At 46.4% G+C, this 14355-nt stretch overlaps 1 protein-coding gene across 2 annotated transcripts in view; it reads left to right on the top strand.

Moving 5' to 3' along the window:
- Nucleotides 1-14355, top strand: part of TMEM132C (transmembrane protein 132C) — a 247260-nt gene that overhangs the window by 74637 nt on the left and 158268 nt on the right. Inside the window, exons 1-2 of one of the 2 annotated variants that reach the window (XM_083418172.1) lie at nucleotides 7081-7138; nucleotides 12248-13136. In XM_083418172.1, the coding sequence (XP_083274298.1) occupies nucleotides 7096-7138; nucleotides 12248-13136 (932 nt within the window). In that variant the 5' untranslated portion in view covers nucleotides 7081-7095. Of the gene's footprint in view, nucleotides 1-7080; nucleotides 7139-12247; nucleotides 13137-14355 lie in introns of those variants that run through there. The other variant, XM_083418171.1, reaches the window with a different exon arrangement.

Here is a 14355-nt window from a genome sequence, read left to right as displayed (position 1 = left end):
CAGGCAAAAGCACTCAAGGAGGGCACAGCACAGGGCCATATAGGGGTATGGCTTGGAGATAAGGAGCAGAAGAGGCCTGAAAGGCTGCATTTAGTCCCTGGGTTTTTTGGTTTCCCACATCTGGTTTACACCAATTTGACTGTGGCTTTGTAGAGCTCCAGACAGGGATATTTATGTCAGTCTACCTGGTGGACATGGGTGGCGCTGTGGGTTAAACCACAGAGCCTAGGACTTGCTGATCAGAAGGTTGGCGGTTCAAATCCCCATGATGGGGTGAGCTCCCGTTGCTCGGTCCCTGCTCCTGCCAACCTAGAAGTTCGAAAGCACATCAAAGTGCAAGTAGATAAATAGGTACCGCTCCGACAGGAAGGTAAACGGCATTTCCGTGCGCTGCTCTGGTTCGCCAGAAGCGGCTTAGTCATGCTGGCCACATGACCCGGAAGCTGTACACCAGCTCCCTCGGCCTGTAAAGCGAGATGAGCGCCACAACCCCAGAGTTGGTCATGACTGGACCTAATGGTCAGGGATCCCTTTACCTTACTTTACCTGGTGATGCCAGAGATTGAAACAGGGATCTTCTGCACACAAAACATACCCTCATGGAAGATAAGGCTACCAATGGCTACTAGCTTTGCCCCCACAGTTGGTGGTCTTGATGCTTCTGAATACCAGCTGCTGGAAAGCACAGGAGGAGAGTTCTTGTGCTTGAGTCCTGCTTCAGGCTTCCCATAGGCATCTGGTTGAACCAATGTGAGAACAGGATAACGGCCTTGATGAGCCACAGGCCTGATCCTGCAGGCTCATCCTATGTTATTATGCCCTGTCACTGAGCTGTATCTCTCTGGAGGGAGAAGATCCAGGATAGAAGTCTGGATGACTTCAAAGGGTTTTCATGAACCATCAAGGCACCCTGCAAGCACTGTGTGTGGCAGTTCCTTTCACAATCTCCCAAATGGTTAAAAAAAGCAAGCTGAAAGATTTCCCGAGCCAGTGTTTCCCTTTACCTGCATTGCTGCAGCCACAGTAAATGGGAACAGACGCTTTAGCTCTGAGCATCTCTGCTTTCAATTCAGCCTGAGCAGGCATGCTATGAAATGAGATCACCGTTGGCGGGAACAATGGGAGGGGAGAAACATTCTACAAAGGATCATATTTGAAAACACAAAATAAATGACTACCTTCTGTTCAGTAATCAGAAAAAGAATATCTTGGGATTTTTTATTTTTATTTTGCTAAGTTCCAAGAAAGAAAATTAGGTCGTTCCACATCTAAGGCCATTGTTTGCAATTGTGCTTAGGTTTCGCCCAGATCTGATGTTCTTGGTATTGCAAATCTAACCACCTGTGATGATGGCTGTGATGTGAAGTTCCATGATTCTGCCTCTGACAGTGGTGCTTGGTGCCCATTGAGGCTTCTGGGGGCAGAATTCAGGGAGCCCCAATAACAAGTGGAGCTGGAGCCAATGACAAGGAGAACCAACTTGTAACAGATTTGTCCCCATCCTCCTTCTCCTTGCTGAGTTCTACAAGAGCAAGACTAAGGAGGAGGAGGAAACTGGCACCCCAGGACTGGCTGTAAGTACAGAGGCAAACAGATGGGGACTTGGTGAGGGCAAACTGAGGTTGACCACTTGCTCTAGCAAACCAGCCTCCACTGTAGTAGGACTCTTCAATCTGACAACCTCTTTTAAAACAAACAAGCAGATCAGTGGGTGGAGCCAAGATGTGGATCTTAAGAGGTGTGGAAAGGCCATAGCTCAGTGGTAGAACATCTGTTCTGCATGCAGAAGACCTCTGGTTCAATCCCTGGTATCTCCAGGTGGGGCTGGGAATATCCCCTGCCTGAAAACCTGGAAAGCCACTGCCAGTCAGTGTAGATCAGGGGTTGCCAACTCCCAAGAGACTGCAATCTACTCACAGTGTTAAAAACTGGCAGTGATCTGCCCCCTTTTGGGGGGTTTAGGTCAAAGTTGTTGAATTTTTCTTAGGAAGGAAAGCCCTGTTTTGGGGGGTGCAGGGCAAAAATGTCAAGCTTTTTTAGGGGAGGCAAAGTTGTTGAGCTTCTTTGGGGAGCCAGTGATCTACCAGTGATCTACAAGTAGATCACGATCTACCTGTTGGACGTGCCTGGTGTAGATGATATGGAGGTAGATGACCCAAGGGTCTGACTTGGTATGTGGAAACTTCCTATGTATGTCCCTTTGTGTTGCAAAATTGGAAGGCTAACTCCATTCCCATCCTCATAATAGTTCAGAACAATGAAATAAGGTCAGCTTTGCTTAAAAATGAGAATCAAATGAAATTTCCCCCATTCTTTCTAGGGAAGGATCACTTCAGTGGCCCCTTAATTTCCCCCCCTCCAGTTTTGCAGTATTGTTTTTGAGGTGGAGCAATTAGACTAGTGCAAAGTATTTAAGATGCGGCCACACCATCAATTTGTACCAAGGAATTATGATTCTAGCAAAGAGGTTAGGGGGCAGATGCAAGAAGCCCCTTGACTTGACCTGCCGTGAGGGTCAGCAGTGCACCAAGTGCTAGAAAAGCAACTTATTTCATTCAGCTGCATGTTAGTAATTCCCATATCTGATAGATCCAGAAAGATGATTATTTTTAAGCATTGGACAGGATGCAAAACAACCTTCAGCCTTTCCTTTCTTAGGCTGTGATGAAGTGCAATGTTAGCAGCAGAGGAGGGGAAAACAGTTCTGAAGAATCTATCCTCTGCCCCCCCCCCCCCCCGGTAACCTGGTTTTAATTATTCCCTTTTTATGAGCTCAGTTCCAAAGTCAGACATCAATCGGGAGGCCCCCTCTTCTGAAGTTTTCCTGTTCTGCTGGGTGCTTGGAAGAAAGAAGGCGGGCAGGGGGGAGAAATGACTCTTCTGTATGTTAATCAGGAGCTGGTAATGGAAACCAGCCCAGTGATGTTGACTTAGTCTGGTTCTTTGCCAAGAGAAAGGTGAAAGTTCAGGCATCAGCTCAGGTTGCCAAGGCTCGTTCTGAGGGGTGGAACAGGGGTGGCAGAGTCTGGGCGGTGGGGGGAATGCCTGTTAATAGTTTCTCATTAAGAGCTGCTGCGTTATGTTTCAACTACAATTCTTTTGGGTTCCAAAAGAATTCATTTGGGTTTCAGCTACAAAACATTTTGCTGTTGTTTTTTAAATGTGATACCAAAGAGAATGACAGGTTTACCCGTAAATAAAAGGACTGCAATTAATAATTGGCAGACTGGGAGGCACAAACGACCATTCAATAGCATCCCAGATACTTGGCCCTGTGGGTGCAACTTGTGGCTTTGATGCTCAGCCACAAACATGGTGCCATAGGGAGCTGGCCACAGGCTGGGGCACATGGGCCACTGCTGCAGATTTTACTCCAGGGTAAATGGATTCTTTCCCACCTGTCATCACTACAGTCTAGAATTTGAATGGTCTTTGCTCCTGGAAACTCCCTGCTTAGATATTTTACGCCTCAAGAGTGTTTTGTTAGCGGGGGAGCTCTGTTTTCATGGCTACTGATTTTAAGGCAGTGTTTGCATCTGGCAAAACGGTGCCATTGTGGCAAACCACTGAGCCACGGAGGTTTAGTTCAGTGGTGTGGTGTCCTAGGGGAGGGGGGGATCAAAGATCCAATACTATTTCAGTAGCAGGGACCTGGTTTCCAGCTTCCTAGAGTATGAATGAGGAGGTGTTTAGCCATTGTATGCTCCAAAGCTAAGCATTTAGGAATACTGAAAACACACATTATGTGCAACTTCTGTTAGGTACAATGAAACTTCATGAAAGACACAACTTGAGTCACTCAGCAAGAAGATACTAGAATGCTCCAAACCATTTGCCAATACATGTGCACAGAAAATAGAAGCTCTACCTGAAAGTCAACAAATGGAGATCTGTATTGATTGTTGAAATGCATCCCTAATTATTGTATAAATAGAAGATTATTGTATAATCTTAGAAAGTTGTATATTCTTAGAAGGGGTGTGGCAGTGCATCCTGGCTTATGTGACACTCAAAGGGTATGAGAAAAAATGTGAAGGAGAAGGTCTATCAATGGCCAGCCCAAACTGCTAAATAGGATTGCTGTCTTAAAGGCAGGGTGAATTCCAGTTGGCGGGGATGAACAGCAGGCAGAGTGTTGGCTTCCATGCTCTCGTTGTCGGCTTTCCAGAGGTTGACTTTTCTGCAAAGCAGGATGTTGGATTTAGGGTACATCCTATGTTTTCAAAAAAGATGGTGTTCCTATTTAGGAGATCTGAGTTTTTATAAGGCTGGATTTGCCTAGTCCAGGGATCAGCAAACCTTTTCAGCAGGGGGCCAGTCCACTGCCCCTCAGAGCTTGTGGGGGGGCTGGACTATATTTTGAAGGGGGGGAAATGAACAAATTCCTATGCCCCACAAATAACCCATTTTAAATAAAAGCACACATTCAACTCATGTAAAAACACGCTGATTCCTGGACCGTCTGTGGGCCGGATTTAGAAGGCAATTGGGCCGGATCCGGCTCCCGGGCCTTAGTTTGCCTACCCATGGCCTAGTAGTCAGTCCCCTTAAGCTAGCTGCAGCTCTGAAACGTAGCCCTATTATGACACCCACAACTCTAAGTTAGTAGTTGCAGTACCTCCTTCTGGCCAGCAGCACTGGTGACACCCAAGTGCAGTGGACAGCGCAACAGCAGCAGCTGCTGCCTCTTGTGACCAGCTGTAAAAATGCCACAGAAAAGGAGGGCACAAAAGTCTGGTTTTCAATTCTCTGCCTGGAGATCCTTAGAGACGTGGAGCTTTTTGCTGGAAGCACCTTCAAGTATAGCCGGTGTTGGTGTTTCCATGATGGCAATGGCAGGGTCATGGTCCTTGCTTCTGATTAAAATGGGTTCTATTTTTATACTGCCTCTGAGCTATTAATTCAGCAGAGCAATCCATTAATGGTGGTGGCCCTAATTGAAAGGGGGAGAAAAATTCATTGCCATTAAGGAAAGAAAGGAGGGGGGGGGAATGACATCGGATCCAGGATTTGCCTCCCCCCTTCTCTCCTCCCCCTCTTTAATTAGCTGGCCTAACACAAAGAAACAATGCATTAAAGGAGCAGCCTGACAGGGGAAACATCAGAACAATGCAGTCCTAATTAGGAAATGTCTGCATTATTTCTCTCCCACACCCACCCCTATATCATAAAGGCATGACCTATTTTATTTGTATTAACTTGATGGAGCATATAAAGTAGCAGGAGACATAAACAGCAGTGGCGCTGAGCATCACTCTGACAGAGCCTCCCCTGTCCTCAACCTGCAGGTCTCCTTAATCACAGGTGACAAGCTATTGTCCTACAACCATGCAAGGCTGATGCTCAGAGGGATACATTTTCCTGCTGGTGGTTCTCTCATTGATTCTGGAGCAGTGGTGGCTGATGATTGCTGGAACTGGTAGGGTGGAGTGTAGGAAGGCCAGCTGGAGGTGGAGTCAGTGAGAGACAGAGCCAAATAATTCCACTTTCATCCCCATCCTCCTCCCTTCTTAGTTCTACAAGGACAACATGGAGACTAAGGAGGAGGAAGAAGCTGGCAGCTAGAGCCAACCCTAGGAGTGATTGTAGGTAAGAAGGCAGGCAGGTGGGGGCTAGCTGAGAGTAGACTAAGTTTGGTGGGGCAGTATGTCATGTACGCTGATGGACCAGCCTCCACTGCCTTTATATTTGCAATAAGTCCTGGGGGTGGCAGTGGCTCTCAGCTTCCTTATTGTCACCCTTGTAGAACTTACCATTAGTTGGCCTTGTCTGCCACTGGCTCTGGTGCCGTCTACTGTAGACCCCCTGCCTTCCACCCCACCAGTCCCAATGTGCACCAGCCTCCACTCAGTTTTCCTTGGTATAAAGTGGCTTCTTATGTGCGTAAGCCCACCTTTAAAAGAGGAGTTTGGTGGAAGAGAAGCAGAAACTGATGAATCCAAGGGTGACTGACATCTGTGTCACTGGCCACAACAATCAGAAAGTGAAGGGTCTGCCTCTCAGTGTCAGGATATGTGCTTTGCATGCAGAAGGTCCTGGGTTCAATTCTTGACATCACCAGTTAAAAGGCATATGAGGTTGAAAGGCTGGGGAAGAGCTTTGCTAATGCAATGGATAAGTTAGTATTGGTCTAGGTGGACTAATGGCTCTAGTCCTTTTAACGGAGATGCCAGGGATTGGACCTGGAGTCTTCTAAAGACAAAGCATGTCAGTGGCACAGGTGCCTGCTTGCCTTGAGCACCTCAACTCCTGTTTCCCTCCCATGCTTCAATAAGAGAAACGTCTGGTCTACCAATGAGCTATGATTCTTCCCATAGGTAGTCCCCCCCCCCCCGGGATAGTGAATTTGTAGCCTTCCAGATGCTGTTGGAGCCCAACTCTCATCATCCTAGTAGGGCTTATGGGAATTGGAGTGCAGCAACATCTTCAACCTTTTCAGACCTGGAACCCACTTTTAAACCAAACATGTAATCGGAGACCCATTTTTTAACCCGTTACCATATATTTGCATTGTGTTAGTGCTGCTTTTTCATTCCACCTTGGATCAGATCATGACCCACTAGTGGAGACCAGTGATCTAGAGGGTCACAGAGCTTCTCAGTTCAAGCTCTGGGGTCCCTTAGAACAATCTACTCATTCAATGTGATTCTGTTGTTCAGACGTTGATCATATCACAGTGAAGGTTCAGCCATACCAGTGTGGACTCTCAAAAGAATTATGCAGGAAATGTGGAAGTTTAAGTGTTGAGAGTGGAGGGTTGTTTCCTGTTCATTCTTCTTAAATGCACTTTAATGTCTAATGGTGGGAGGAGGTTGGACTGACCACTGCTATCTTAGAAAAGTATCATGCATTGATTTAACGTTCCATGACAGGGCGCTGACTCTGGTTTATGTATTGCAAGGAGAATTTGGCCTTTTACTCCGAATAGCCCTTCCCCCCCCCCCCAACTCTGGATATACTCGTGCCCTTTCATCCCACTGGCCTGTCTTTCTCTTCACCTCCTGGCTAATTCTCACAAATGATGTGCAAGCTGGCTATAGACCTTGTGGGATTCTTGTGATTGAAACCTGTGAACCTCTCCTATCCTGCCGGTCGATGACCTTACAGAAGCTGCCTCCTGATGGAGGATGCCGTAAAGGTTGGTGAAGGTTATGTTGAAAACAAACAAATAAATAAAGCACATTGACTCTTACAGGGCTGACATGACCACTTCTGATCTTGGTGAAGTTAACAGACACATTTAAATGTGTTAAAATAGATGGGAAGTTTGAGGCATCTGATTTAGGTTCTTCACACATATACACACACCTATTCTGGATTAGACTGTCCAGGGTCTGTCCTTTTTTGAAATGGATCTGTATTTGATAGGACTGAGCAAAAATGTCCTCCCTACTTTTATGCCACAAAAGGTATGTGTGCGTGTGTCTGTTTGCAGGGATTTCAAGGGTGCAGGAAGACACTTCACAGTGTTCACATACACTCCCCAGTCTCCTCACTGCTGCTGTATGCATAATCATGAATGTCACACTACATCCCTGATATACAGTGATTCATCTCTGTAATGTATGAAATCTGATTCCGTCTTTGTCAGATGAGACCTCTTATTTCTGCTGGTACAAGTGCCCATGGAATCCTGGGCAAGATCTGGGGAAATTCAGCCCGGAGCAAAAGTCAGCCAGTGGCAGGAAGCATGGAGCAAATAGCACAGCACTGGTTCAAGGTAGCTGGTCAAACTTGGGCGTTTCAGGACCCAGGAGAGCTCTGCAAAACAGGAGGAGTTTTTCTGACAAACTGCAAAACTCAGCTGAGTCCTTATATCTATAAGATGATGAGTACCAAAACTTTACCCTTCTACTGAGGTTGTGTAGAATTTAAAGGTACCATTTGAATGCCTTCACTTATTTTGCTATCTCCAACAGGACAGGTAACTTAATGATGATGATGATTTCTCCTTGGGGAGAGCATTCCACAAGCAGGGAGCTACTGCAGAAAAGGCCCTCCTCCAAATCCCTCATGGAGGAGGCATGTCAGATGATAACTGCAGGGTCTGTTCATATGGAGAGAGGTGGTCCTTAAGGTACTGCAGCCCTGAGCTGCTTAAGGCTTTATAGGTCAAAACCAGCACTTTGAATTGGGCCAGGAAACTAATCGGCAGCCAGGGTAGTTGGGCCAGAATTGGCATTATATGCTCAAACCGTCTTGCCCTGGTGAGCAACCTGGCCACTGAATTCTGCACCAGGTGGAGTTTCTGAACTGTCTTCAGAGGCAGCCCCATATATAAAACATTGTAGTAATCTAACCAAGGGGTTACCAGAGCATAGACAACAAATGTTAGGCTATCCCTGTCTAGAGAGGGGTACAGCTGGGCCACCAGCCAAAACTGGTGGAAGTCACTATGTGCCACTGCGGCCGCCTGAGCCTTAAGTAGCAGTAATGGATCCAGAAGTACGCCCAAAATGTGTACCCATTCCTTCAGAGGGAGCGTAACCCCATCAGGAGCAGGCAACTTCCCATCTGTCTGGTTTAGGAAACTTGGATCAATGTCTTAGCTAGAGCCTGGCCATGTTCATTATACTCTGCCTTGATTTGCCTGTTTGCAGCCTATAGATCTATGCTGGGACACTATACTGGATTCACCAATAAACCATGACCTCCAGTCATGGTAACAGTTTGATTTCTAAGTCCTTGGGGGAGATTAGGACACTACTACTGAAGAAATGCTCCTCTCACCCGAATTGTCACAAGGTTGGGTTACAACGAGACCTTCCAGATTCTTTGGAAACATTGGGTGGCATTTAATGCTACTCCTACTCAGAGCAGACTTATTGAAAGTAATGGGCACAACTAACTTAGCTCAATTAATTTTATCAGGTCTACTGTGAGTAGGAATTAACTGACTTCTACCCATTGGAACTTGCAAGTGGACTACATTTCAGAATGCCGTCATATCTCTGTAGGCACATTTAATCCCACCTTCCCACACCCCCCAACAAAACTATTTTGGTCACTGCATTTGGGTTACCTTTGTGTAGAGCTTATTTCAGCACAAAGGGCTCATGTGGCTTTGTCCACAGATTTCCAGCATTTGATCTGTGTCAGTAAAGGCTCCCGAAACATCGATGGATGGCGAAGCATCCCTGCAGGGGAGGGTGAAAATAGAAAATCCCCTTTATTACAGGGGTTGCAATTTTCGCTTCACGGCAGCGGGCCGGTAATAAGCACCCAACCAAGATATTAGAGTCTAGCCCAGAGGAATTTAATAAAAAGGTCTTCAGGATGCTTAGACTTCATGGCTCTGTCTGGGCCCTGCTTGATATCTCATCCGTGACCTCTGTGCAATCAGGGTTAAGTAAGGATCATGCTGTGCCTAAGCCTTTAAATGAAAAGGTCTGATTAACTGTCAAGAATATCTACTGTCAGGAACCTTTGGCTTTTATGTGCCTTCCCTGTGTGGTAAACCACTACAGCTTCAGCGTCCTCAGGCTGGACATTGGGCCTCTGACAAAGGGAGAGCTATAGAAGCCTTTGTGTTTCCATTGGAACCTGGTGGCTAGAACTCTGGATTTTTAAATTGGAGGTGGACATGGATTCAGCAGGTGTAGAAGTATCTGTACATTGTTTTGAATCCTATCCTTAGGGGTGTGTTGTTGTTGCTTTTTGTGAGAGTGTTGTTGTCATGGAGGTGCTGGGTTCAGGATTCAAATTCCTGTGCATGCAGGCTTTACCATTCAGTTTCTTTTAAATAAAAATAATAATCATAGTCCTTATGTCTGTGACGAAATGCTAGAAATTGTGTGGGCATTGTTTACTCAAATCCCAGAAGCCAAGAGAGGTTGCTGATTAAGGTGTCCAATGGTTGCTGGGGACGGGTGTGTGAATTTCAGCATCCCCCCCAGCTCCCCACGTCTTGCAAAATCAAAATATATATTCTATTCTTGTTTGATTGCTATTACTATTTCCTATTGCATTTTCTGGCTCTTAATGGCAGTTTGCTCATTTGGAAGGAACAAATCCTGCCACCTATCTCTCCAGCATGAATTAAATATGAAGGTCCATCACCTTAAATTAACATTCTGGAGTTGTGGCACTCATTGCTATTTTCCTATCCCTGCCTCATCAGAAGAAAGTATCTCCCTTTATTGCTTTCCACTTGCTAGCATCCCACCTAGTTCTTTGCTTGTACAAAGGCAGACAGGTGCTGATGCGTTTGTGTTGCAGTGCCTTGGTAGAATATTGATGAATCTGGCTGTCTTTTCAATGGTGGCGGAACTGAGAATTTGCAACCTGTAAATCATAGAATTAAGTTTTAGCGGGTTATTAAACAGCTTAAATCTTCTCTTTTAAAAAAAGAATGTGAAAAATGAGCAAAACTAAACCTGAGATGTCAAGATCCATATCTGAGCTATGACTCAGTGGTAGAGCATCTGCTTTGCAGATTTTTTTGCAGGTTCAATCCCTGGCATCTCCAGGTAGAGCTGGGGAAAACTCTCCTCTGGGAACCCTGGAGAGCCAAGATGGACCAATGAAATGACAGCTTCCTATGATCTGTCACTGCCATCACTGTGGTGTGCTAGGAAGGTGAGAAGGAGGGATGAGGTGGCAGGAAGGTTGGCAAGGTTCAGACACACCAGCAGGAGTGCCGCATTTGCTTTGCCGGTGTGTTTGCACTATGCTGCCCTTTGCTTCTTCCCCTCTTCCTCTGGTTTGTCACTGTGACAATGGGGATGGGGAGCAGTGCCACCCTGCCCCAACCACTACAAGTGAGTTCCTTGCAGCTCTCTGGGCCTCTGCAAGCTCCCAGCATTGCTAGTCTCTAATAGCAACCAGGCGACAGTCTCTACCTTGTGTGTTGACCTCCCTCTAGACACAAGGCTGCATAGGGTACACAGTGTGGGACAGCAAATAATCTTGAAGAGTAAAGCTGCCTGCACTCATTCTACCAACTGGGTAAACCCTGGCAGCCAGACTGGAATACCATAGAGCAATTGAGCTATAAATTTGGCGTTGAAGACCTTAAGGGCAGAAGGGATATGTGATGTTTGTATATGATGCCAATAAAAGGTATGATGATGATGATGATAGCAACTATGCTCCAAGATGCAAGCATATGGTAAATCCAGTTTATTTCAGCTCAATAATAATTTGCCTGATGGTAGATTTGGGTCAGAATAAAAGATTCAGGACAGACAACAGAAAGAGCTTTCACACGGGGCATAGCTAAACTGTGGAATCTGATCCTACTAAATGTAGTAATGGCCACCAACTTGAATGGCTTTAAAAGGGGATTAGACTAATTTATGGAGCGGGAGGTTATTAATGGCTATCAGCACGATGGCTATGTTTTACCTATGCTACTGGGGGCAGCGTGTTTCTGAATACCATTTGGTGGTGATCAAAAGGGGGGAGAATGCTCTTATGTTCGGGTCTTGCTTGCAGGCTTCCCAGAGGCATCTGGTTGGCTGCTGTGAAAACAGGATGCTGGGCTAGATGGACCTTTGATCTGATCCAGCAGGGCTCTTCTTATGTTCAGACAAAGGAAAGTTATTTATCACATAGGGCATTTTTAATCAAATCCGCTGCCAGAAGATATAATGATAACCCCTGGCTTAGATCGTTGAAATGGGAGATTGGACAAATTCAGGAAGGAAGAGGTACATTCAAGGAGGGTGCAGAGCAGGTTATGGTCTGGAGAGAGAACATGTTGCCTCAAGACAGTCCAGGGGGCCAGATAGAGAAAAGTTGAGGTCTGCATCTGGCCCCTGGACATGATGTTCCCCACTCCTGATACTTCTCCACCCCTGAGACACTGATTGATAAAACTTCATTTGCAGCCATAACTGCATCTGGTCTGGAGAAATCCCAGATCCCAAACTGAATTGGGCTGATCTGGGATTTGTCCAGAGTGGGTTGAGGCAGCCCTGGGTTGCACTGGACAGGCTCAGAGTCATCCAGGGTGCTCTGGATCTGTCAAGGAGGGGATATGAAGCATATGGTGGGGAGGGGAGACAGCAAATGGGAGGTGATGTAGTCCAGGAATCTCTCCCCCCGCCCCCACAACAGCCAACCTTAGCAGGTTGCAAGGTCCGTAATTCCATCCAAGCCTCAGATCATGCTGGGCATGGAGTGATCAAGGACACAAAATTGGGCCCTGAACCAAACTGGAGCTTTCTTGCACAAATAGCTAACTGGCCATTGTCTTGTCTGACCCATCTTGTTCTTTGTTTTTTGCCTCCTTCTTTGCCAACAGTGACCATTGGCCGTGGGGCCTCAGACAATGTTCAGAAGTTTTCCTCTCTGCCAACATATCTACCTGTAAGATATCAGATCTCCAGCACCGAGAGTTCGTTTTTCCTCAAAGAAACTAACCAGGAGTTCATGCGGAACTCCAGTTTGCAATCTCGGATGGAGACCTTCTTCACCTACAAAGCCAAGAAGACCCCTGTGATCAATGCTAGTTATGGGCCCTTCTCTGTGGAACAGGCTGTGCCCCAGGACCTGCTGCTGACCTCAAGCTTTTTTGGATCCACCAACAAATTTACGTTCAATTGGAAGCTGAAAGCGTACATCATGAGTGAAAAGGTCTATTTGACCAGGCCCAAAGTCCAAGTTCTTTTTTACATTGTGGGAAGAGATTGGGATGACTACAGCATGACAGAGCAGCTGCCTTGCATGCGAGTCTTTGCCTTTCGGGAAACGCGGGAAGTTCGGGGCAGCTGCAGATTGAAGGGTCACCTCGGCTTGTGTGTGGCTGACCTGGAACTTCAGCCCACCTGGTTTAACCCAGCAACGGTTGTCACCGGCCGCAAAAAAGCATCCAATCAGTCTGAAGGGAGCTCAGTGGAGCTTTACTACACCATTCAGCCTGCAGATGAAAATACAGAGTGTACTTCAGAAGACATCCGTAAGGGGAACGCCATCCGCCCAGGGAAGGAAGGGTCAGGGGAAACCATGTCCCACTTGCAGAGAATTGGTTCCATCACTCTCTACAGGACCCCGGAGAGCTCTCAGCTGACAGAGCTGTGGCTGGACAGCAACGTCGTCATCTGGTTGCCAGCGAAACCCATCAGACAAGGAGAAGTTGTGAGCGCTTTGGTGACGGTCACCAACAACATCACTGTGGACCAATTCATCCTGAGGTATAATGCATTTGCATGTCTGCTCTGTGTTGTGTTCCTGGGTGTGATTGGCGGGTGGGTTGGCTTTTCAGCTGGCTGCTCTCTGCTGACACTGGCAAGCTTAGATTGGGGAAAATGCAGTAGCCAAGTGGCAGAGCATCTGCTCTGCATGCAGAAGGTCCCAGGTTCAATCCTTGGAATCTCCAGGTAGGACTGGGAATGTGCTTCGTCTGAAACCCAGAAAGCCACTGTCAGTCAGTGGAGACAGTGCAGAGCTACATGGACCAATAACCTGACTCTGCACGAGACATCTTCCCAGGTTTCTGCTTCCCAGTTGAAAGAACTTTAAACGAAAATATTGGGCAAGCTTTATTTATGTATTTTTCCTTTGATTTCTATGCTTTACAGTCAAGGGATGTTTGTGATAAAGGTCACAACTGCTCTTCCAGTGCTTTAGGCAACTGAAGGTTTCCCCAAGGATTCCACACATGAACATATTTATGTCTCAAGCTTATATGAATTACATTAATGCAGGACTGATCATAGTGGAGAGGCGAGAAATAGCTTTTGGGGGCAGATAGCCCTCCGGAGGCTAGAAACAGAAAATAATTTCTAAAAGGGAGTTGAAGGGTTATGAGCTTGCTATTGTTGCTTTCAGTTTGTAGACTGTCACAGCCAGGGCCAGTTGGCACGCCTGAATCTTGACCAGTGGCTGTGGTTTCTAGCCCAAAAACCCTGATGTAGGTGAATATGAATGCAGCTCTGGGACATTTTTCAGAGCAGGGGTAAAGACATCTTCTGCTGGAATGCTTGGGTAACTGATGGGCCTTGCCTGCTCTGTCGACCAAATGAGGTGATAACAAGGCTTTCAAGTTTGTTTGTGACAGCTTAGCACTGAAGAAGGCAGTGAAAAGGGGGGGGGAATGATCAAGCAGAGGTTGGATACACCCTTCCTTTTCTTTGAAGGTGTCCCTGGTTCCCACTAATGGTTTAAATGATTGCACTTCTTTGCAAGGTTGTTTTCATTCCTAATTAAAAGCAAACAATTTCATTTTTAGCTTGCCAAAGTCCTTATTTGGTTGAAAGGTCAATGTGCTTTGTACAGCACTGAGTTCAGTGGAACTTCCTCCAAAGAAACTATGCATAAGATTGCACTCATGATGATACTAATAAATTGGGCATTGCGGTATATACTGTATGTGTGTGTGGATATATAGATAGGGGAGGAAGAGCTGCCTGC

The sequence above is a fragment of the Podarcis tiliguerta genome (genome assembly GCF_965153285.1).
Source record: "Podarcis tiliguerta genome assembly, chromosome: 16".
Lineage (NCBI taxonomy): Eukaryota > Metazoa > Chordata > Lepidosauria > Squamata > Lacertidae > Podarcis > Podarcis tiliguerta.
The sequence above is the reverse complement of the archived record's forward strand: the minus strand, read 5'-3'. Positions and strand labels throughout refer to the sequence as shown.